This window comes from Mirounga leonina, unplaced genomic scaffold (assembly GCF_011800145.1).
Source record: "Mirounga leonina isolate KUSES-001 unplaced genomic scaffold, KU_Mleo_1.0 Mir_197, whole genome shotgun sequence".
Taxonomy (NCBI): domain Eukaryota; kingdom Metazoa; phylum Chordata; class Mammalia; order Carnivora; family Phocidae; genus Mirounga; species Mirounga leonina.
Window position 1 is genome coordinate 1,302,258 of NW_023270494.1, and position 24,398 is coordinate 1,326,655.

The following is a 24,398-nucleotide window of genomic DNA, read 5'->3' on the forward strand; positions in this document are numbered from 1 at the left end:
CTTGCGGAAGATGAGAGCTGTGTGTTTGAAAACTATTTTGATAGAAGATACGAGCAAAGGAGGTTACAGACACCTCTGAGAGAAGCCATCGAACTGTAGCGCTGTCATACTGGTGTGTCCCAGAGGGGTAGGACGGCTCAGACATCCCGAGGGGGCACTTGGAGGGCTGTCTTCCTGAGTCACCCTTGAGTGTGTCTTTCCAGCGATAGTCGTAATACTTCTCGACCGGCTTGGGTCTACCCTTGAGGGCTACGTTTGTCTTACCTTAAGCGTGTCTGGAGGAGGCAGTGATGTTCCTCTCCTTGAGCTTGGCATTGGTCTCTCTCCACTTCTGGCTTCTCTGGCCGCAGTTCGGTCTGCTGTATTCTGTTGTTCGCTTATAGGTGATCTTTTCTTTTCCCCCCTCCGGCTGCTTTTAAGATTTTCTGTTTCTGTTGGGGTCCTACAGTTTCTGTCTGACTTGTCCAGGTATGGATTCCTGGTTTGTTTGTTTAATCCTACTTAATGGATAGTGTATTTTTTTTATTTTTTTAAAGATTTTATTTATTTATTTATTAATAATTTTTTTAAAGATTTTATTTATTTATTTGAAAGAGAATGAGAGAGAGAGCACATGAGAGGGGGGAGGGTCAGAGGGAGAAGCAGACTCCCCGCCGAGCAGGGAGCCCGATGTGGGACTCCATCCCAGGACTCCAGGATCATGACCTGAGCCGAAGGCAGTCGCTTAACCGACTGAGCCACCCAGGCGCCCCAAGATTTTATTTGTTTATCTGACAGAGACACAGTGGGAGAGGGAACACAAGCAGGGAGAGTGGGAGAGGGAGAAGCAGACTCTCCACTGAGCAGGGAGCCCGATGTGGGACTCGATCCCAGGACCCTGGGATCATGACCCGAGCCAAAGGCAGACACCTAACGACTGAGCCACGGCAGGCATCCTGGATAGTGTGTTTTCTGTACCTGCAGATCAGGTCTGGAAAATTTGTGGCCATTATCTCTTTAAATATCACTTCTCTCCCATTCTCTTTGTTGTTTTAGGGATTATATTTTTCACTTTTAAAATATTTGCTTTCTTTTCAAACCTGGCTATTAGCTCCGTGTGCTCAGGGGGGCTGCATTGCTCACACTGGCCTTCTGGGCTTCCATTGAGGACTGCTGGGCTCCTTGGGGCTCTGCCTTGGCCCATCACACGCGTGATGCTTCCCTCTTGGGTCTCAGGGTGTCTGAGGTGGTCTGTCTCCCCCCCAGGTGGAATCAGAGTGGCACTGTTGTCAGAGCTGTCCGTGTGTTGTCTGGCCTGACTGTGTGGGGGGGGATTTTGGAAGATTTACCCGAATCTGTGGCCCCTGCCACCCTGCTTCCCAGAAGCCCCTGTCATTTTGGGCGGCCTCTCGTTGCTTATGCTCTTTCCATCCCATTTCCATTGAACACTTTGTAGACGTTTATATTCCACGTCTTGCAGTTCCAAATCTGAAGTCCTTGGAACTCTAATCCTGTTACTGTTGTGTCTGCCCACTCTTGTGCATGGTGGCTCGGTTCTCTTGTACATTTGGTGATCCCTTTTTGAGAGCTTGTAATGACCAAACCTGGTTGTAGGGAGTCAGGCCGGTGGCTTTTCTGTGGGGGAAGCTTGCACTTGCTTCTTTTGGCACAGGGGGGTGCTGTGGACCCGGCACTCCCTCCAGTTACTTTCTGTCTGGGCTTCCGGAGCCAAGTAGCATCCCTAGTTCCACCCTGGGTGCGTGGCAGAGCAGACTCTCAGAGGGGACTGTTTTCCCTGCTGCGCAGTGGGCTCAGGAAGGCAGGATTCCTCCTTGGTTCCTATTTTCAGCTGGTCAGCAGCCTGCTTCGGGTAGGCAGGCCCACAGACTCGCCTCCTGTTGTCCATAAAATGACCGTGTAAGCCAAGCTCAGGGCTTCTGTAGGGCAGTGTTCTCTCGCCTTACTTTCCTTACTTTCGTTAGAGCTCCGCGGTGCATGTAGAGCATAGCTATTAAAACTGATAGAGCAGCTGAGCCATGTATTCTATAGCTGGAGGGTGTTTAGGAATGTCTGGTCCGTTGCTAGAAACAGAAATCTCTAGTTGCAGTTTGGCAGTTTTATCACCCCTAAATTATGGAAGAAAGAAGAGGAGAGAACAGACCTACTGAACAGCTACAGCCAAGCCTCTTAGTGTCCCGTGTCTTTGGTGTTTGTTCTCAAGGCCTGCCCCCCGCCCCCGCTTCAGTTTGTTGGGTTGGGGCTGCAGCAGGCTGTTCCTTCCGTGTGTGTGTTACTGACGGCAGTTAAGTATTTACCAAATGGCAGTGCTGCAGCTTTTCCTCCAAGACCGAGGTTGATTTTAGTGTTGTAGACCCTCTCTCTGGGTGTGGGAGCCCACGCTGCTTCTGTCCAGCACTCGGAAGCGGGAGCATCTCACGCCGTGGTCTCGTTGGTCTGGCTGTGGTAACCAGGTCCTGCAGTGAGTCAGCAGTGTGAATGAGCAAGGAAAAGAGCATGACTTACATGGAAATGATAGAAAATCAAACACTGCTGTTCGAACTGTGAATTGTGCAGCCTGTTGGGAAAGCAGCACATCGGCGACATCAAAAACAAAACCCTCCTTCCAGCAGGGCCACTCCTGGAAATGTGCCCTGTAGAAGGAAAACCACACAGCTGCCTGTCCTTGGGCCTTTCCTCAAGTGTTCTTGGTGGTAGAAACCTGTTGGTAGCGCGCGTGCCCGTCCGTGTGGGAGCGCTGCTGTACGTGAGGGGTCGGGCTTGCTGCCGAGTGCTGTCCGGCCACTGGAAGCAGTGATTAGACGCAGACCCTGTGTTTGGTGGGATCTGCGGTGACGTATTGTTGAATGGGAAAAGCAAATGCAAAACGTTATGTCTTTGATAATCTCATTTTTGTCAACAGCGTCATACAATGTCTGTGTACACGTTGGGGGGGGGGGTGTGAGCGAAGAGAAAGAAGCGGAAGCCTGTGTACTAGGTAGATGAAGTGTCGGGGTGCTGAATAGTAGACGGTAAGGAATGAACGAGGAGAAGGAATGTCAATCCCAGAATGAGAAGCAGGAAGAACGCTGCCTACAGGCCAAGTGTGTATGTTGTGGCCATATTTCATCTGTGTGGAATCCAATGGGCATATGGATGTTTTACAACTGTAAAAGAAAGTAAGTCACAGTTACAGAGAACCCGCTCTGACCTTTAGAACGCTAGGGAGCGTAGGAGAGATGTGAAGGGAGAATTCTGGTCTCTTACAATTAAGAGGCCTCGTTATTCAGGCTTTTAGGGAGGTTGGCATTTGCCTCTTGGATGTCAGAGACCCTCACATGATGGTGAGCAGCTCCTCTGTGCAGCCTAGGTTGTAGGAGGATAGCAGGCAGGCCCTGCCCTGTGTTTGTTGTCTGATAGGCATGGAGATCTGCTGTTCCTGTTTCCCTCGGGCCTCGCTGGACCCTCCTCGGAAATGGAGACGTCGGCCCCGCTGGGGCTGAAGGCCTACGGTGCTCCCAGCGTGGTGGAGGATGAGATCGACCAGTACCTCAGCAAGCAGGACGGGAAGATTTATAGAAGCCGTGACCCACAGCTGTAAGTCTCTGTCGGGGTCCGGTCCCAGTTGTGCTGACTTTAGTGGCTCAGGAGGTGAGATGTTTGAAACGTGCCCTGTTTGAGTATCTACTGAAGAAACACAAGCTTTGAGTTTGGCGCATCGGGCTTTAGCAGGTGTGCGGGGGGGCAGGAGTAGGGAAGTGGGGACGAGGTGATGCTAGGCACCCACCAGTGCAAGGTGCTTGTTCAGGTCACCTTGTGGGATTACAGTCAGGAAATGCCAGCATCATATATGCAGCGCATTCTTCCCATTCTCTTCAGTGGCTGCTTCATGTGCTGAACGTGCTGCTCCTTCTTTGAATATTTACCCTTCACCTAGGGTTATGTGAAATGGTTATGCTGGGGTACGTTTCTGTATTTGTGATTTTTTGCAGTTCTTTTTATTAAAAAAATTTTTTTTTTAATTTTTTGAAGATTTACTTACTTATTTGTTTGACAGAAACACAGCGAGAGAGGGAACACAAGCAAGGGGAGTGAGAGAGGGAGAAGCAGGCTCCTCGCTGAGCAGGGAGCCCGATGCGGGGCTCGATCCCGGGACCCCGGGACCATGACCTGAGCCGAAGGCAGTCGCTTAACCGACTGAGCCACCCAGGCGCCCCCAAAGATTTCTTTATCTTAGGGGGAGAGAGAGTGTGCACATGGCGCATGTGTGTGGGGGAGGGCAGAGGGAGAGAGAATCTCCAGCAGACTCCCACTGAGCGTGGAGCTGGATGTGGGCTTGATCCATGACCCTGAGATCCTGACCTGAGCTGAAATCAAAGAGTTGGACGCTTCACCGACTGAGCTGCCCAGATGCCCCTGTAGTTCTTTTTGAAGAAACCGGTTAGAAACACCTGAGTTTACAGTCAGTGATGTGAAATGTCTGAGTGAAGGTGGTTTGTCTCTGCAGCAGAGCCTCTTGTAACCGCATCACTCTGTAAACGTGACAGGGTGCTGACATTGAGATGCTGGGGTTCTAAGTGCTGCATTAGCAACTTGTGTGTCTTAGATTCAAGAGCCCCAGATGGCGCTCTGCTGCGGCTGGTACGGAGCCGCATCGTGGCCATCGCTGTCAGCCCGCGTACCCCTTCCGTTTGCATTTCCTCCCAGGGAACCCATGCTGGCTCCCCCCGCCCCCCCCGCCCCCCCGTGATCTGTGTCTTGGAGGCCTCAGGAGGAGTGTTTTAAGAGGGTGCTTGTGTGCGTGTGTGCGTGCGTTCTGGCTTGCCGTCTGTAAGAGCCTGGCTGTTAGGAGACGCAGGCCATCTCTACTCGGAAGTGCGTCCAGGAGTTGTGACCCTATTTGGAAAAGGGTCCTGTCGAGCCCAGAGGGACAGCCGCTCAGCTTTCCCAGCAGCCATCACCGCCCTCCTCATCGGAGCACGTCGTGCTGCCACATCATACGTGTGGGGTTTCTACAGCTTCTCTGACTGAGGTCACTAAAACCCACAGAGCCAGGCGTCTTCATGCTTTTCCCAAAACATGCACAAAATGGGTGTTTTCCAAACTGGAGTTAGTTCTGTCCCACTGACAAGGCTTTTTGCCACATCCACATCCCAACTTCCTCAGTGTTTACTTAACATCTGTTTAAATCAGTTTTAGTCCATTCACTTTTACTTTTATTTAGTGTCATCTTAAGCCGTTAATATCCATAGGTTTGACGTGCTGGACAGTTTTTTCTAATCTAAATCAGAATAAATACTAAATTATATTAAAATAAAAAATGCCCACATGGGCTCCTGGGTGGCTCAGTCGTTAAGCATCTGCCTTCAGCTCAGGTCATGATCCCAGGGTCCTGGGATCGAGCCCCACATCGGGCTCCTTGCTCGGCAGGGAGCCTGCTTCTCCCTGTCTCCCTCTGCTTGTGTTCTCTCTGTCAAATAAATAAAATCTTTAATAAATAAATAAATAAATAAAAAGATAATTCCACACAGGTAGGGAAATACTCTATGAAGTGCGGCATATGTTACAAATACCAAAAACGTTGGGAGGCAGCAACAGGGGAGCAGGCGTACTAATGGCTGTGTGTCTCTCTTGCCCTGTGCTCTTAGGTGCCGACACGGCCCTTTGGGGAAATGCGTGCACTGTGTTCCACTCGAGGTGAGAGCTGGTGCAGCGGACGTTCTGGGCTGGCGGGAGGGGCTGCTCCCAGAGCACGTCGGTACTTCCCTGCGCCCTGCGCCCTCGCGCTGGGTCTCTTTGTTGCCCGGGGCCTCGCATTCCCACTCGTGCAAGCAGCTTCAAGAGGACGAACCTTTATTTGTGGGAGTGACCTTCGGGGTGGATTGTGAACGGCTGGAGCGTCTGTATTGCTGTGACCGAGGGGCAGCACTTAGAGTGGGCTCCCTGGACAGTCCTTTTAAAACCTGACACAAAGCTGGGGCTGGCGGTTTCTGTGCTCGGCATTGTTTTGATTTACTTTTCCCCGAGTCCTCCTGCTGATTCGTCCTGGTGAGATTGAGAGTTACCGTAATAATGCTGACTGGTAACTGGTGAATGCTGAATTTACAGCAGCAAGGCCAACCTGATTTTCTTCATGAGCCTCCTCTTCATCTTATGGGCTACTTTTTTTTTCCCCCCCAAATTTTCCTAATATTTACTTGACCTAGAGCATCTTTTATTTAATAGAGATTCATTTTAATCTTAGAAAGATAACTGGTACACAAAGAAACCTTTGGTTCTGACCTGGAGTGATAAGTGAGAACCAAGGGCCCGTCCTCTCCCACTGCCCTCTACGGTTGCTGGCTGGGTCTCTCCCTGCGTGCAGCAGCGGCTTGGCTGCCCGCCTCTCCTTGCCTCGAGACGCCAGCAGGTGCGTGACCGTACTGACTGTGTGTGTTTTGGCAGCCATTTGACGAGGACTACCTGAACCATCTTGAACCTCCTGTGAAGCACATGTCCTTCCACGCCTACATCCGAAAGCTGACCGGGGGGGCCGACAAGTAAGCAACTTGAGCGCAGTTAGGCTGTGCCGATGTGGCTTTGGCGTGTAGAAGTCCCTTTTATGTATCTGGCAGGTGTTGCTTAAAGCCTGTGAGCATATGAATGAGAAAAGCAAAGATCAGGGTCTGGGCACAGAGCACTTGAGTTCGTGACTTTTGGCACAGATTCTAGAAAAGGAACAGGGGCGGAGACTCTGACGCCCTGTTGTTGTCCACATGCCCAGCGTGTTGGGCAGATGCCAGGCTGGCAGTGGCCACGTGGAGACCCCTGGGGGAACATCCCAGACTTCTGCAGGCATGTGGTGCTCTGGCAACTTAGGTGTATGTGAAGGCAGATGAGATAAGATATGATGGTGGTCAGAGCTCATCCTCTGCTTTCCGGAAAAACTGAACCACCCCGTGGTGGTTATCTTGGCTCACCTATTCCACGGCCCCTATCCGCCCTTTGCCCTGGAGCTGGCCTCTTTACCGGCTTGATGTCACAGCCGTGGCAGGGGCTGGAGTAACCGTGCTGTCCCTGGCTGGGCCTCCTGGTGCCTCAGCGGGAACTGTCTACAGGCTCGGCCAGGTGGGCGGTGGGGCGGCCATCTCTCGGCTCCCCAAGTCCCCAAGTGCAGGCTGTGACAGTGGCTGGAGAGAGGCGAACTGAGGGCATTTTGATTTCTTTTAAACCATGTCAAGGACTTCCCTGTGCGACCCCTTTCTGTTGACTATACGACTATACGTTCACCTTCCCAGAAAGTGATGGACTTCATACCATTTTATAATTCCCATCAGTGCAGCAGGAGGAGATGGTGGCTGAACCCAAGTCAGCAACATTTTGTGAAGAATGTCATGTTGGCCTGATTATAGTTTTTCTCTGACAACCTGCTGACATCCTAAAATGGCTTTTTAAAAAAGTTAGACCACGAGAAAAAAATCCTACCAGAAACCCATTCTTGCCTGTCAGTGGGGTAAGCCATGGAACTTTCTGGACTATTGAACGAGTAGAGATTCGTTGTGCTGAAATCCGTCAGCCTTCCACCAGTCTGGGTCCAGGCCACAGTATCCCGTGGGGGCACATTGGCAGCTCTCGGTCCCGTGCAGGCTGGTGGTGGTCATTGCTTCCCAGGGGCCCGCAGGCCAGCATGCTGTTGGCCTGTGAAGATAGGATCGAATTCCTGGACCGTTTTGTGAGTGGGAAACTGGCAGAGGGTGAAGGCATCTGTGCGCATCCACCCCACATCGGGGTGGGGCCCTGGCTTCCTCACTGGATAGTCTTTATTTCAGCCAGAAGCTGGGGAAGATGTCTTCGCGAGGTACCCTCATCAGGGTTTCTCCTTGTGATTCAGAGTTTGTTTTTTTTTTACAAACATGTAAGTACTGGACTCATGATGTAGATGTTGCTTATAAGTTAATGAAACTTAAAAACAGGCTTTGTTTTCTGTCAGCGGTTCAGGTTAGATCAATAGGTGTTTAATAGTATCCTTGAAAATCTTCATGGGTGTTAGCGACAGACCTTGAAAATGGAGACTTTTTATAGGGCAACAGTTACGTATTTCTGCATAGTCTCCGTGTGCAGGACAGAAGCTGGGAGTTCACGATAGCAATTCTTAGCACATTCCCCTGCTGCTGCCTGCCACGTGCTTAGCTTCTTAGAACTTTGTTCTGGACGTGTAAGAGATTTGACATAGGATTTCCAGTCTCCTGCTAAAGTTTTCACTGTTGGGATGTTGAATTAATTAAGCTGCCTCTTCTTATTCAGGGGGAAATTTGTTGCCCTGGAGAACATCAGTTGCAAGATTAAATCAGGGTGCGAGGGACACCTTCCATGGCCTAACGGCATCTGTACTAAGTGCCAGCCAAGTGCCATCACGCTGAACAGACAGGTGAGATGTTCACTGTGTCCATCTAGACCGTAGATTTGTGTTCATGGCTCAGAAATGAAAATTTGCAGAAAAGCCCCTCCATGGAGGGACCCGCCCCTAGCAGAGCGCACTTTCGGTGGTGGGTCCAAGTGCACTTCAGGTCGTACGCTGGAGAGGCTATTGGTGAGATCTCTAGCTGTTGCATGCGTGGAGGGGGGAGTCCTTTGTTTTCTCTTTTGTCCGCTTGCATGGAGGCAGAACTTTCTTGGTGACTGTTTAAAATAACTTCGTGGTTGCACTTTCCCTTCTAAGAAATCATGGCTCTGGAAGCTGGTAACCAAACTGTCCTGGAGCCCCCTCAGAGCACCTGTCCAGGCCAGGTGAAGAAGGGAGCTGGGCTCTGGGAGGAGGAAGAGACCAGTGTCAGCGGCACGCAGTATTCTGGCCTCTTCCCCTCTGGTCTCTGTGCCCTTGAGGATCGCTCGCCTCGCCTTCTCTGTGCTACTGGCCCACATTTGCTCTGTAGAGAGTTCTCCACCGCCTTTGTGACTGCTTGGAAACTTGTCTCTTCCTTCTCCCTGCTCTCTCTTTTTGAAAACTAATTTTTGTGCTAGAGGTTGTGAAAACCTGCATTTTAGGTGAAATCCCAGTAAGATTAATCTGAATTAATTTATTGAGGAATCCCACCCCTACCCCACCCACCCTCTAGAATCTGAAATGGTCTTAAGGGCAGAGCACATTTTAAAACGTGTGTGCACGCACGTGTGCACACGTGTGTGTAAAGAGCTAGATGGAGATTTATGAATGGCTTATACTAGAAAAGTAAGTTATTTATTTCCGACAGAGTGTATTCATTAGCCCGTTGTTTGCTCTACAGAAATACAGACATGTGGACAATATCATGTTTGAGAACCACACAGTTGCCGATCGCTTCCTTGACTTTTGGAGGAAGACAGGGAACCAGCATTTCGGGTATTTGTATGGACGGTATACAGAGCACAAAGACATTCCTCTTGGCATCAGAGCCGAAGTAGCTGCCATTTACGAGCCTCCTCAGGTAGGCGAGCACAGGCTTCCCAGTTCACAGGCCTCTCTATCACCTGGGCTCTGAAGTCTGTGCGGGACTCTCGTTTCAGACTTCGTTCCACTTCCTCTGCTCTGTCATTTGCCCGCGCACACACACACAGTGTCTGTTTCCTGAATTCCTGGAGGGTAAGCTCATGGTCCCTAAGTACTTCAGTGTGCATTTCCAGAGCATAGGGACGTTGTCTTACTGATAATAAGGACTCTTGCAATGTCGATAAATTGAACATTGATGGAATATTTTAATCTGTTGGCTGTGTTCCACTTCTGTCAGTTGCCCCAAAGTGCCACAGGGACTGCTCCGTCCCTTGTAATTCTGTATCTCCTTCGCCCACGTCTGTGGTCAGCTGTCCCAGAAATGACAGAGTTAGAGGATCACAGGGTTACCCGTGTCCTTTATCCCACACCACACACACACTGTCTTAGAATGACTACCAAAATTACTACCAGTATAGGACTGAAAACAGTTTAAGGTGGGGTTTTTTGGGTTTGTTTTTTTTTTTTTTTTTGGTGGAAGGAGGAGGATCCTCAGGGTGTGTCTCATGAGGGACCAGCAATCATATACTGTGTTTTAAAGTCACTTGGAAGGTGCTCTCTGTGTGACTATGCCACCACCTAGGTAACACATTTATGTTCATTTGTTTTATTTTTGGTATTTAGGGATTGATTTTTTTTTTTTAAGATTTTATTTATTTATTTGCGAGACAGAGTACAAGCAGAGGGAGAAGCAGGTTCCCTGCTGAGCAAAGAGCTCGCTGCGAGACTTGATCCCAGGACCCCAGGATCATGACCTGAGCCTAAGGCAGATGCTTAAGGACAGTTGCAAGATTCCGTAGGTCTGGGGTGGGGCCAAGGATTTGCATTGCTAATAGTGTTCACATTCCTATTGCAGGTCTGGGGAATCACACTTTTAAGAAGGACAGCCCTACACAATTAACTACCCATTCATAAATACATTGTATAATCTACTGATCCACCCAGGCGTCCTGGGATTGATTTTTTATATATGTATTTGTTGTATAGTTCTATGAGATATTTACGTGGTACGTTTCATCACATATATGTACATCATATATATATATCATATGTATATATCATATGTATTATATATATATATATACATATATGTACTGTTCATTACAAAAGTGGAAACCATAAACATGGAATTCTAGTCCATGATGTGCATGGTGAAGTACTTGGGAGGGGTGCTTGTGTGTGCAGTTTACTATGAAGTACAACGGAAAACTAAGAGGACTTGGGGTGATTAGAGGGGTGGATAGAGTAGAGTGTGGCCAAATCTAGATAGCAGGTGTGTGGGTCCTCACTGAGAAATTCTTTAAACTTTGCTATATGTTTGAAATTTCTTTAAACTTTGCTATATGTTTGAAATTTGTAGTTAAAATGTTGGAAAAGAAAAAAAATTTTGCATGCTTCCAAAGTCAGATCTACAAACAAGGTACCCCCTTCTTCCTGTCCCTCTCTTTCCAGAATGTTTGGTGTAGACTACTAGAGTTTAAGTTTTTAAAATATAAGCAAATATATAGATATTCATACCACTCTCCTTCTTTCTTTGGGTGTATGCCATACCATACTCGCCTTGGTCACTTTACAACTGTGTTCTGTGAATCACCCCATGACTTCTTAAGTAAACCAGGGTCTGAAAGGGCAGGCCCCGTGGCTGCTGGCTGGGGTGCCGGTCCGTGGCTTCCACACACATGCCATTGTCTCCCTGGCTGCACTGATGCAGAGCTTGAGTGTGGTCTACTCCCCTTGGCCAGTTTCCATATTTACTGAAAGCTGTAGAGGAGGTGTTTGAGGGAGGCCTCCTGTGGTGGTTCATTTAAAAGGGGACACTAGGTGGCGGTGGAGACCCTGCCAGAGTGTCGGGGTTGCCTAACCGCCAGGGCACTAAGTGTGCTCTCTGTAATGATGGAGCTGCTTTTGGAAGCACAGTTTATTCAAATTCAGTTTTGTAGAGGGCGTCTTTCATGAGGAGTTTCAGCAGTCGTGCTAGGAGTATGATCGAATAAAACACAGAGACAAACCTCTGGCGTCCAGACCACGAATGGCACCACCAGAGCTCCCAACGTGGGAATCCTGAAGGTTGGAACCATTGACGTCCAATAACCTGCAGCTCATTAGAAGTTGAAGCTCATGCTGCCACGGGTCATGAAACCAGATCCTTAGATTTGTTCTGAGTTTGTGATGTGACCTGTGCTCTGGAGGTATTAATGATCTCCATTTTGCTAATACCCAGCAACGGAAAGTTCTTTTGTTGTTTTGCCAGAATCTGACTCATTTGCAAGGATGTACCCAATTAGTATAACTTGGTTTGGGATTACCTTCATTTTCCTATTCCTCTGGCCGGGGTTTCTGCTAGGTATGATACTTACTATTAGTGACCCTTGAAGTGCATTTCAGGGCAGATGAAGGATTTCGGTAAGCTTTGTCCACTGCAGGAAGTTGGGGTCCTGTGGCCGGTTTAGGTTGCATGTGAGCCAGTCAGAGTCCAAGCCCGCCTGCTGCCCCGAGCCCAGTGCTCTGCCCATCCACCAGCAGGTTGCTGATTCCAGGTGCCTTTTCCATTCCTCTGTCATCCCCCACTCAGCACCTTGCCTGTGAAGCACAGCACTCCCCTGCAGGAGCTTTTCCCAGCCTGTTTTCTGGAAACAAATGTTACCATACAGCTGGAATCTTGCCTTATGTACCCAAACCTGTTTGGAAGGAAACTGTTTATCCGAAGGAGTTTTGAAACTGACTTTCCCCAATGAAGGAACCCCCCCAAAAAATGTGTAGACAGCCTTCCTCAGTCCTGAGAGCAACCACACACTCGACGAGAGGCGGTGTGATGTGAACCAGCCTGAGTGTCACCATCTTCTTGTCCTGAGTCTTGATTGGAAAGCGCACTGTAGCCTGAGGAGGGGCAAAGCCTGGAGGGCTCGGACTGTGTTTTATCTGGATGTCAACCTTTTTCTGCTGCCATAATTCTCCTTTTTGGCAAGGGAATCCCCTTGGGATTCCTGAGCCAGAATTCGAGTGGGATGGCTGTGGGCTCCTCTGAGTCTGTCTTCTGCCTTTACTGCCCCAACAGATTGGCACACAGAACAGCCTGGAGCTTCTGGAAGACCCGAAAGCTGAGGTGGTGGATGAAATTGCTGCCAAGCTTGGCCTGAGGAAGGTACTGAGGCATTCTGCTGGCCTTTGAATGGGGGACCAGGGCTCTCTGTTGGGGACATCCAGGTGGGCGACATGGCCAGGCCCTGTCTGGGACTGAACTCCCAGCTGCCCGAGGTCAGGTGTGGGCCCAGCATGTTGTAATGCCTGCTTGTGTTTTCTGGGCGCTGTAGCTTTTATGTTCCTATTTCAGATCCAAGGATTCGAAATAGAATGAGACTATTTCTCTGATTTAAAGTAAAATGAAAACAAGTGATCCCTGTGCTGGGACTGTTTTGTTGAAATCGTCCTGCCCCACTTCCTGAGGACAGCTTTAGAGGGTGGAAGAAAGAGGCAGCAGGACTCAGACCCCTTCTTCCTGCCCAGGAAGGAGCCTCGCTGCTGCGCTGTGTGTCCTGCCCGCACCCCGAGGCCCGGCCTCTTAGGGGAGCCCTCCCTTCATGTGTCCTTGTCGCCTGTTCATTTTCTGCCCCGGGTGCTCAGAGCCTCTGGCACTCCCTCTTCCATCATCCTTGGATTTCCTGTTGTTAATTTAGGCATCTGAGCATGTGAGGTTTCCTAGTTTTACTGGGCAGTTAGAAGACAGGGAAGAACTTTTGTTGATCTGCTTTGTGTTACATCCTTGGTGGAGCTCCCAGGAACTTTGCAGAAGGGTTTGTACAGGTAAATATTGAATGTGAATTTGAATACCTCTTAGAATTTCAATGTTAGCTGTGTAAGTTTTATCCTTTTCTTTTTTTCTTAAAGATTTTATTTACTTATTAGAGAGCACAAGTAGGCAGAGCGGCAGGCAGAGGGAGAGGGAGAAGCAGGCTTCCCTCTGAGCAGGGAGCCCGATGCGGGGCTCAGTGCTAGGACTCTTGGGATCATGACCTGAGCCTAAGGCAGACGCTTAACCGACTGAGCCACTCAGTCGCCCCATAAGTTTTATCCTTTATTTGTTAATAACTTAGACAGTGAAAAATGAACTCCTGTAGATAAAAGGGGGAAAATAGGGAATATGTTTGTAGGCCTAGGAGCTGATAGAGCCAAGTCATTTTAAGAAAACAATGTCCTATTGTTTCTAGTAAGGAATCCGCATCTTTTTTTTTTTTTTTTAAAGTAGGCTCCACACCCAGTGTACAGCCCAATGTGGGGGTTGAACTCACAACCCTGAGATCATGACCTGAGCTGAGATCAAGGGTCAGAGACTTAACCGACTGAGCCACGCAGGCGCCCCAGGAGTCAGCATCTTGATTTAGGGTTATATTTTGGTTTAAATCTTTTTAGTGTCTCTCGTTCAAAAGAAAAATTAGTGTAACTTTTGGACCTTTGTTTTAAACATATAGCTCACGAACTCTGTAGTTCTAATAGATTTTGAGGTGACTTAAATGTCTTTCTCTGAAACCCTGGCTCTGCTGCCCTAGCTGACTTCTGCCTGGCTTTGGCTCTGTTCTACTCACTGCTTCGACCCATTTATACGGCAAGTCTCCTGTTCTTTGCTGCATCCTCCATGGGCTTTTTGTTTGCTTGGGTATTTTTAAAGAAAATAAAATTCTCCACGTTTGCCTGGTCTTGTGTGCATGAGATGGATTTGAAGAGTTCTGTATTAGGTTCTGCTGGACAGGGTCATGGGCCACCACGTCCTTCTCCAAAGGACGTGTACTTGGGGTCCAACCCCGCTCGTAAACCTCCCAGCCCAGTTCTGGTTTAGGAGGGGCAACCAGCTGTGAGGTTCGTGGGCACAGGAGGGCTAGGGACCACAGAGCACACAGACAGACAGGTGTCCGGGACTGGCGTGAGGGTGTCCTAGTGTCGGGGGTTTCAGCTCCTTGTGCCCTCACCTGCTGTCTTCAGTCCTGTAGCGGAGCGCGAAGGAGCCACTGGGTAAGGACTCTGTGGTGGTGGTCCTTATTTTAAGTGCCTTCTCTAGGGAGTCCGTTTTCTTATCTTACGGAGAAAGCCTTAGCATCTGAAATAGCATTGTCTCTCTTTGCTTGCTCATTGTCTGTCTTCCTGTTTGGGGCGTAGGCATTCTGCTAATTTTGTTCACTGCTGAGGTTTCCTCTGAACCCGGCACAGTGCTGGGTACAGAGTTGGTGCCATGGGGCTTCTTACAAAGAGATGAGCTCTGCTCATGCACCATCACCTCCAGTCCAGCAGCACCAGAGGAGGGTGGCCATTTTCAACTGGGTGGAGTTTGAAAACCCCGGCAGCTTAGCTGAGGATCTGACTCACCTGGAAATAACTGGCTCACAGGAGTCTCTTACCAAAATGCTCTTAAGGTCTCTGCACAGAGGCCAGAAAACATTCATCACCTGTTTCAGGGAGAGGCTCAGAGGATACTTTCCTCTTTCATGCAGGTTGGTTGGATATTTACAGACCTCGTCTCAGAAGACACCCGGAAGGGCACCGTCCGGTACAGCCGGAATAAGGTGAGGTGGGACGGGAGTGTGCCCACTTAGCTCAATCTGCAGCTTGGTCACAAGCCAGCTCGGGCTCATGCCAGCAGGGCGGCTCTGCACGGCTCATCCGGGCTTTTTTTTTTTTTTTTTAAAGATTTTATTTATTTATTTATTTATTTGTCAGACAGAGAGAGAGCACAAGCAGGGGGAGAGGCAGGCAGAGGGAGAAGCAGGCTTCCCGCTGAGCAGGGATCCCGATGCGAGGCTTGACCCCAGGACCCTGGGATCATGACCTGAGCCGAAAGCAGATGCTTAACCCTCTGAGCCCCCCAGGCATCCCTCATCCTGGCTTTTAGACCAAATTATTTTCAACACCGTGTTCTTGATAAACTAAGGGTGGGTCTGTTGATTGTGTCTTGTAGAGCAACACTCCCTGGCCTTCACCCACCAGTGTTTTTTGGAGGTCAGCCCGTGGGGGTGGCTGCTTGATGGTTCTAGCCTTCCCAATTATTTGTGGTGGGAGCAGAAGGGCCCGTAACAGCTAGGAACTATAGGTGTTTGTTTCATGCAGTGTTTGACAGGCCACAGTTTAGTTCTTGGTGTTTTCTAAAGAAGAAACAGGAGTGTATTTCCACACGATGCTGTAAAACTTGATATGCCAGCTCTTTTTTTCCTAGGACACCTATTTTCTGAGTTCGGAAGAATGTATCACTGCAGGAGACTTCCAAAATAAGCATCCTAACATATGTCGACTCTCTCCAGACGGACATTTTGGCTCCAAGTTCGTCACTGCGGTGGCTACAGGTACGTGTTCTGTTCCTCTTCTTGTAGCGTTTCATTCGTAACTCAGCTACAAGAGATTTTCTTAACGTGCCCGTGGGACATGGATTCCTCTTTTTGTTTTATGGTAAAAATCCTGAACTTACTGCATTGCCTGCAAAACCACTAGAGTCAGGGACTCAGTGTAGCTGTTCTCTCATCCTCTTGTGTTCTAAGGTGAAGTCAGCTTGATTCTGGATCTTAGCTCAGGGCTGCCTTTACCCCTTCCAGTAGCCACAGATGACTGTCTGTGTAGGAGAAAAGGATTTACTGTTTGTTCTTTATTTTTGACAGTATGAGTGGAAGTCATTTTTTTTTTTTTTAAGATTTTATTTATTTATTTGAGAGAAAGAATGAGAGACAGAGAGCACGAGAGGGAAGAGGGTCAGAGGGAGAAGCAGACCCCCCGCCGAGCAGGGAGCCCGATGCGGGACTCGATCCCGGGACTCCAGGATCATGACCTGAGCTGAAGGCAGTTGCTTAACCAACTGAGCCACCCAGGCGCCCTGAGTGGAAGTCATTTTAAGACCATTTCTGAGTGTGCATGTGTGTGTGTGTGAGTGAGAGATAATACGTGTATCATATTCAGTGCTATGTACATCATAAATACATAATAAAAAATTGTGGTCTATAAGAAGGTGCCACCAAATCTTTTATAACATGCTTAACATATGTTGTCTTAGAAAAAAACTGGTCATAGGACTATACAATTTAAAAAGAGTGGGAATTTTAAATTTGGAGAACCAACTCATGAAAGCATAGTCTATTTGGTAATTTTTTTAAAGTAAACACTAACTTGGATCCTGTGAAGACCTGGTTTCTACTCTCACTGAACTGGCAACCCAGTTTATTCATGGTAGCCATCCTTCCCCTAGTTCCATAGAAAGAAGCACCCCCAATTTAACAAAGACCAGTTTACAAGTAGCCCAAACATGTTAGTAAGTAACTGGATCCCCTGTTAATCCCAGTTGAGGGGACTGTCATGAGAACCATGAAGAAAAACACTGCCCTCATTTTTAAGATCCATTTGGATTGATGGCCACTTTCTTTTTGAGATGAGTGTCCTTTGAAAGAGTGAGAGGCAGCGGCAGCATCTTTCACATGCTAGTGTGAACTAGTTGAGTTGATTTATTTTCTTAGGACTGTTGTTGGGCCAGGTACTTAAGCGAGTGGATGGGAGTGTTGACCAGGGTTACAGGAAAGTAGTTCTTTGGCATAGGGTCCTTCCGTGGGGACAGCCGGGGAGAGCAGCTCAGACTGGACGCCGGGGAGGGGAGCAGGGAGGAGGCAGCGTTCGCGTCATTTGGAATTTCACCACGCCTGCTCTGTATTTGACCAAGGGGGGAAACGTGTTACCTTTTCACTCCCGCAACACGTCAGGCAGATGTTCTGGGTACAGTTGCTTAGATGGGTGGTTCTCAAACCTATCGGACACCCCCTTTTGAAAGCCCCTTGTTCAGGATACTTTGTGATACCCTTTACTGTGCAGAGAGTGAAACTCACAGATGATATACCTCCCTGCACACGTGAACGTACCAGAGGAAGCAGAGAGGCCGCCTGGCCATAACACAGACCTGTGTCCTTGCGCACGCCAGTGCTTGGGGACTGACGCCTGGTGGGACAACACGGTGACTGAGCCAGAGCTGACAGCCGTGCGCGGACATCACTGGTGCCAGCGCCACTCTTCCCTGAGATGCTTACTGGCCTCACCGTGAAGTGCTGAGCTGAACGTGTCCCCTTCCCTCCGCTGACTTGCTACCACACTCCTAGGGAATTCACCGTGGATCAAAACTGCATATTTGTTTTTGTGCTTCTATATGAAAAATGGTTGATTCTTTTTTTTTTTTTTTTAAAGATTTTATTTATTTATTTGCGAGAGAGAGAATGAGAGAGAGAGAGGACATGAGAGGGGGGAGGGTCAGAGGCAGAAGCAGGCTCCCCGCCGAGCAGGGAGCCCGATGCGGGACTCGATCCCGGGACTCCAGGATCATGACCTGAGCCGAAGGCAGTCGCTTAACCAACTGAGCCACCCAGGCGCCCGATTCTTTTTCTTCTTACTCTTTTTTTAAGATTTTACTTATTAAGAGAGAGCACACACAAGCTGGGGAAGGGGCAGAGGTAGAGGGAGAAGCAGGCTCCCCACTGAGCAGGGAGCCTGACACGGGGCTTGATCCCAGGACACACGAAGGCAGACACTTAGCCAACTGAGCCCCCCAGGCACCCCAAAATATGGATTTTAATCTGAGATCATACATGGGGGTTTTTGCCTATAAGAGTGTGCAGGGCACATTCAAGGTTGTGTGGGATGTGGAATGGGCCTTTGTTGTATGGGACTTCCCCAAACACAGCGAGGTGTCCGACCTCTTCCACTTCGGCTGGCAGCGCCCCCCCAAACCCCCCCCCGGCCCTGTGCCCTATTGTTGAGGGCAACCAAAAATTACTTTCACAGATTCCAGAACTGCTGTCTTAGGTTTCCAAGGGCTCCCATGGTAACCTAGACCTTTTAATTACTTTGTCTATGGGGAGTTATTCAGTGGGCCAAAGGAACTGGCACATTTTTAGGATTATAAATAGTTTCTACTTGGGGGCTGCCTGTACCTTCAATTACTGATTCATAGCTCTTGTTGGGAGGTTGGAGAGTATAGATCATCCATGGAGTTTTTCCTTCAGAATTGCCACTTTACTGAAAGGCTTCGGAACTATAGACAGTAAATAACTTACAGTAAGATCTGCGGTTAGAGTCCCTGCATTTCTCTGATGACTTGTCCCCCTGGTCGAACGCTGTGATGAGCTCGGGCTCACAGTTCTCTCTGGCTCCCGGGGCGGCCAGCGGAGGGGCAGCCATCCACAGTAGTCGCAGATCTTGGACCTCCAAACAAGGTGTGCTTTTCCCCCGCGTCAGTGGCTCTTCACCAGGAATGTGCCGCTGCCCCGTGGAGCTGTTTGAGCTGTGCTTGCCATACCCCATCCCTGAGTGCCCCGTGGGCCAGGAAGGAGCAGACCTGTGTGTGTGTGTGTGTGTGTGTGTGTGTGTGTGTGTGTGTGGCCATCTCCCAGGAGACTGACCGTTGCATCTGGGATTTATGGTGCTTCTGCAGGCACTGTGCTTGCAGCTCCCTGAGAGCTGCTGCTGAAGCTGCAGGCTTGGCCTTGCCTCTCCCTGCTGAGAACAGCTCTAGCTGGAGACTGGTGGAGGAAGAGAGTCATGATTAACTGTGGGGTTTATGTGTGGACTTGAAGGATCTAGTGGAAGGAGAATGCACCATTGAGCCTAAGTTTAAACTCCCTGTCTTGGTGGGCTGGCCACCCATGTCTCTGGGCCATGAGAGTCCCTTCCTGAGGCTGTGCCCCAGGCACAGTTCTTCTGCTACAGGCCCTTTCCTCCGACGTGCAGGTTTCCTTGGCAGATTAACTTGAGAAGGGGAGATGCCTAACCATCTGACCCACCCAGGTGCCCCAGATTAATGTTGCTTTTAAAAAAAAAAATTAGGGCGCCTGGGTGGCTCAGTCGTTAAGCGTCTGCCTTCGACTTGGGTCATGATCCCGGGGTCCTGGGATTGAGCCCCATGTCGGGCTCCCTGCTCGGCAGGAAGTCTGCTTCTCCCTCTCCCACTCCCCCTGCTTGTGTTCCTGCTCTCGCATCTCTGTGAAGTAAATAAATAAAATCTTTAAAAAAATAAATAAATTATTTGAGAGAGAGAGTGCTTGTGTGGAGGGGCAGAGAGAGAGCGAGAGAAACTCCAGATTCCTTGCTGAGCTCGGAGCCCGACTCAGGGCTTGATCTCACGACCCTGAGATTATGACCTGAGCCGACACCAAGAGTTGGACACTTAACTGACTGCCCTACCCAGGGACCCCTGATATTGCTCCCCCCACCCCAACCCCGAGCACAGCAGGGGGTGATGCGCCCTGCATCCGCGGCCTGACATTAGGGAGTGGTCATGCCCAGCTCCCCTGAGTATGTGAGTGAGGGACAGAGGTGCTCGGCTTGGTTGTCCACGGGGGGATGGATGCGGGGCGCTGTCTGCCGTCCACGGGGCCTCTGGTGCGCGAAGCTGAGCAGACGGCAGGCCCCTGGCTTGTCCCCTCCTGGGCTGTTCTGCCCCCACCCTTCACATTCTCTGGTTGTTTGGCCACCAGGTCTGGTTTCTGATAAATGTTTGAAAGCCAGATGGAAAAAATTTCTATTCCCTGATGAGTAAATTATTTTGTTTTTGTCAAAGAAACTAAAATAGAGATGTTGAGGGTTTTTCTTTAATTCTCCAAAGCTGGAAATGGTAACAGACGTTAGAGCCTAACCCGGTGGTGCAAGTGCACGTGTATGTGGTGGTGGAAGTCAGCTGTCCCCACCATCTGGTCTTCCCTCTTCTGCTCAGGGCCCGCCTTCTACAGGGTGCCGGTCCTTCTCTTGAGGATCTCAGCCAGGTTCCTGCCCCACTGAACTTACTGGATGGTTCCCTCTCAGCGGCTTTTGCACTATCCATGTCCCTAACTTGAAGTCACAGTGGAGGGTTTATGCCGTGACTATGGAGAGGTCAGGGGTGAAAGGCACGCGGGGCAGTGCACGGCGCAGTGAACGCGGCGGCCCCGGCTCGGGGGCAGTGTCCGCTCCTCCCGGGTGTGGTGCTGGAAGACAGTGTGGCGGCTGTGCGGTGTGTGCAGGGGAGAGACCACGGTGCAAACACCGGCCTGGTTTTCACCATTTGTCCCGTCCACCTCCATCCCCCTGCTCCGTCCACTCAGGAGCAGAAGTTTGTTGGGATGCGGGGCGCTGTCTGCCATTCACGTCCCTGGTACTTGAGGACACGGCGCGCAGTTAGGGCGGGGAGTGGAGACCTGTTGGAGGAGCTGCGGTGGTGCCTCCCTGCCCTGCATCCTAGGCCATGTGCTCAGGCCACTTGTCAGGTTGCCGTCAGATGCTTTTCAACTCTTACCCAAGACAGACTCCTGAGGGTTTATTTGTTCTGTGGGTCCGAAGTGATGAACACATACAGACTTGGTTTGAATCTCCTCTGGTGGATTCTCCATGAAGGTCTCTCTCTTGCAGGTGGTCCCGACAACCAGGTCCACTTTGAAGGGTACCAGGTGTCCAATCAGTGCATGGCGCTGGTCCGCGACGAGTGCCTCCTTCCCTGCAAGGACGCCCCCGAGCTTGGCTACGCCAAGGAGTCCAGCAGCGAGCAGTACGTGCCCGACGTGTTCTATAAGGTAAGATCACCGAGGTGCGGAGGGAGTGGTGGACGGGGAATGCTGTGAACGCTGACCTGTGTCAGACTCTGTGGTCCTGTCAGCCGCTGGTCCCCTGTGGCGGTTCAGAGCCTGCCTTGTGGATAAAGGCATTCCAGAGCATGTCCGGGGTGTCTCACCAAAAGTAGAATGAGCACACACTGGGTTGGGGATATAGGACACCAAATCAAACCCTTGCAACACAGACACAGTTTCCGTTTCTGAACATAAGAAGCCTGGATATGTCAGAGCCTCAGCAGGAGTCCAGAACGGAGCTGTGGGGGGCGCCTGGGTGGCTCAGTTGGTTAGGCGACTGCCTTCGGCTCAGGTCATGATCCTGGAGTCCCGGGATCGAGTCCCGCATCGGGCTCCCTGCACGGCAGGGAGTCTGCTTCTCCCTCTGACCCTCCCCCTTCTCCTGCTCTCTCTCTCATTGTCTCTGTCTCAAATGAATAAATAAAATCTTTAAAAAAAAAAAAGAACGGAGCTGTGGGGTGGGTACGTGGGCTCTCCGCAGGGCACCAAAGTGTGAGTTAACGATTTAGACACATCATTGTCCATTTCTAAATCTTTGTTTCTTGTGAGAGCTATAAAAGCTATTTTTATTGAAGAATGTCCTATTCGAACATGTAGGAGTTAGGGGCTTCCCTCTAGGACCGGAGAGAGTCTGTTTTCCTCCTCAGCTTGGCAGTTGTTCCTGCTTACGGGCCAGGCACCTTCTTGCTTCCTGAGTGGGCAGACTTGGTTTCTCTCTGGCACCGGCCTGCTGCCTGGACGGTTCCTTCAGTTGTCTCTCCCGGCGTGAGGTTGCTTTTGTCTGTCCAAAGGGTATCTTGTCTTCATTTTAAAGGCTGTTTTCACCGTATAAAGAATTCTAGGTTGACAGGTTGGCTCCCCTGTTACTAGACTCTGAGCGTTTCCAGCGGGAAAGCTGGCTGTCACTGTCGGGGCTTCCTCCCTCCATAATGGGACTTCTCCTACTGGTGGCTTTTTATGTTGTCTCTCTATTTATTTATTTATTTATTTTTGTCTGTTTGTTTATTATTTGACAGCACAAGCAGGGGGAGTGGGAGAGGGAGAAGCAGGCTCCCCTATGAGCAGGGAGCCCGATGAAGGGCTCGATCCCGGGACCCCGATCCCAGGGATCATGACCTGAGCCGAAGGCAGATGCCCAACGACTGAGCCACCCAGGCATCCCTTATGTTCTCTTATTACTGCGTTCTAGCAACTTGGTCTTGATGTGCTTGGGTAGTTTTCCTCATGTGTCCTGCATTTGGGGTTTGTTGAGCTTCTTGGGTCCATGAGTTGTGTCATTTTTTTGGCCATTGTATTCATTTTGTGTTGCTGCCATAACAAGTAGCTGTACATTGGTGGCCGTAAGACCACCCTCGTGGGGCGCCTGGGTGGCTCAGTTGTTGAGCGTTTGCCTTCGGCTTGGATCATGATCCCAGGGTCCTGTGATCGAGCCCCACATCGGGCTCCCTGCTCAGCGGGGAGCCTGCTTCTCCCTCTCCCTCTCCCTCTGCCTGCCTCTCTGCGTACTTGTTCTCTGTCTCTATCTCTCTGTCAAATAAATAAATAAAATCTTTAAAAAAAAAAAAAAAAAGACCACCCTTGTGTGTGCGTTCACAGCCCCACGGTCAGGGTCTGGGCTTCGCTCAGCCACCGTGATGTTGGTTGGGCTCTGATTTGATGACCTGCAGTGTGAGGTGTTGGCGGCCCCGGGCACCTGGTCATCCAGCCCCGCGGCTGCTCACAGCATGGTGGTCTGCTGATTCGCCCCACAGGCCCGCAGGGGTGTGCTTCTCTGACCGCCGCTGCCCGGGCGTGCTCAGCAGGCTCTTGCTGATCCATCTGGCCTGCGCAGCTGCCCTGAGGTCCTCTCCCGACGTCAGAGTCAGTGGGTTAGTGACCTTAATCACACCTGCAAAATCCCCTTTGCCACGTAAGGGAACGTGTCCGTGGGCACGAGTTCTTGTCTTAGTTACAGTCCTGGGGAGGAGGCTGGGAGATTTTTCAGGACCATCTTTAGAATTCTGTGGATACCGGTTGTTCAGTATCTTTTGATTTTTTGGTTTTGGTGGTTTGTTGTTGGTTTTGATTCCTCCGTCTCCTTTGGGGACTCCATGTATTTGGCTGCTTGAAGTCATCCTGCAGCTCACTGGTGCTCTGTTCACTTTATTTCAGTCTTTTTTTTTTTTTTTTAAGATTTTATTTATTTGAGAGGAGAGAGAGAGAGCAAGAGCACAAGCAGGGGGAGCAGCAGAAGGAGAGGGAGAAGCAGACTCCCCACTGAACAGGGAGCCCGATGCAGGGCTCTATCCCAGGACCTTGAGATCATGACCTGAGCTGAAGGCAGACGCCCAACGACTGAGCCACCCAGGCACCCTGTCGTTTTTTTTTTCTTTCTGTGCTTCATTTTGGGTAGTCTGCGTTGCTGAGTTCTGCAGCCTGTACGTGCTGACTTGTGTGTGTCTGGGCTGTGGCCGCTCCTGGCTAGCAAACTGTGTGGCCCGGTCACTGTGACTGTCACCGCCGCAGCTTTCGCCCGGTGCTCGTAGGTCTCTACTCGACTGTATGCACATTTGCGATGCAGTTACAATGAGCATTTTCATGTCCTTATCTACTAAATCTGTCATTTCTGGATCAGTTTTGATTTCTTTTTTCCTCCTCTAATTATGGGTTGTGATCACATATTTTCAGACCCTTGTGTCCAGCACATGTATCATCTGTGGGTTTGCAGCTGTTGTCTTGTTTTTTCTTCTCAGGTGTTTGGGAAGTTTTTGTTGTGTGCTGGTCATGGCATATTAAAGAGCCACAGACCCTGGAGGACCTTTCCGCCAGAAAGGGCTGCCCCTTCCTCCAGTGGGGAACTGGGGTGACGGGCTGTCCACTACATTGACGCAGTACTTCGCTGGGTCAGGTCTGACTCGCATCTGTGTAAGACTCCGTCTGCTGCTGATTCTTGCCTTTCCGTAGAGTATGGTCCTTCAGGCTTTGCACTTTTGTCTCCTTGGCCCTGAAAGACTGGGAGATTTGGTTTTTGTCCTGAAGAAGTCTCTAGCTTGGCTGCTGCCTCGTGCAGTTTAAACACGTGGACATTCCACCCCATACACGGCAGAAATTTTGCATCATATGCCCACAACTCTCTAACAGCTTTTAAAATGCAGCTGGAGGGGCGCCTGGGTGGTTCTGTCAGTGACAAGTGTCTGCCTTTGGCTCAGGTCATGATCCCAAGGTCCTGGGATCGAGCCCTGAGTCCGAGTCTGGCTTCCCTGCTCAGTGGGGAGTCTGCTTCTCCCTCTCTCTCTGCCTCTCCCCCTGCTTGTGTGCATGCGTTTTTTTTTTTC

The 24,398-nt window shown here is 50.0% G+C and overlaps 1 protein-coding gene across 1 annotated transcript in view; it reads left to right on the plus strand.

The window, feature by feature from the left end:
* Nucleotides 1–24,398, plus strand: part of NPLOC4 (NPL4 homolog, ubiquitin recognition factor) — a 60,246-nt gene that overhangs the window by 13,154 nt on the left and 22,694 nt on the right. The window contains exons 4-12 of the mRNA XM_035025791.1: nucleotides 3,397–3,573; nucleotides 5,625–5,673; nucleotides 6,421–6,515; nucleotides 8,260–8,383; nucleotides 9,240–9,419; nucleotides 12,537–12,623; nucleotides 14,962–15,033; nucleotides 15,681–15,807; nucleotides 20,870–21,030. Of these exons, the coding sequence (XP_034881682.1) occupies nucleotides 3,397–3,573; nucleotides 5,625–5,673; nucleotides 6,421–6,515; nucleotides 8,260–8,383; nucleotides 9,240–9,419; nucleotides 12,537–12,623; nucleotides 14,962–15,033; nucleotides 15,681–15,807; nucleotides 20,870–21,030 (1,072 nt within the window). The remainder of the gene's footprint in view (nucleotides 1–3,396; nucleotides 3,574–5,624; nucleotides 5,674–6,420; nucleotides 6,516–8,259; nucleotides 8,384–9,239; nucleotides 9,420–12,536; nucleotides 12,624–14,961; nucleotides 15,034–15,680; nucleotides 15,808–20,869; nucleotides 21,031–24,398) is intronic.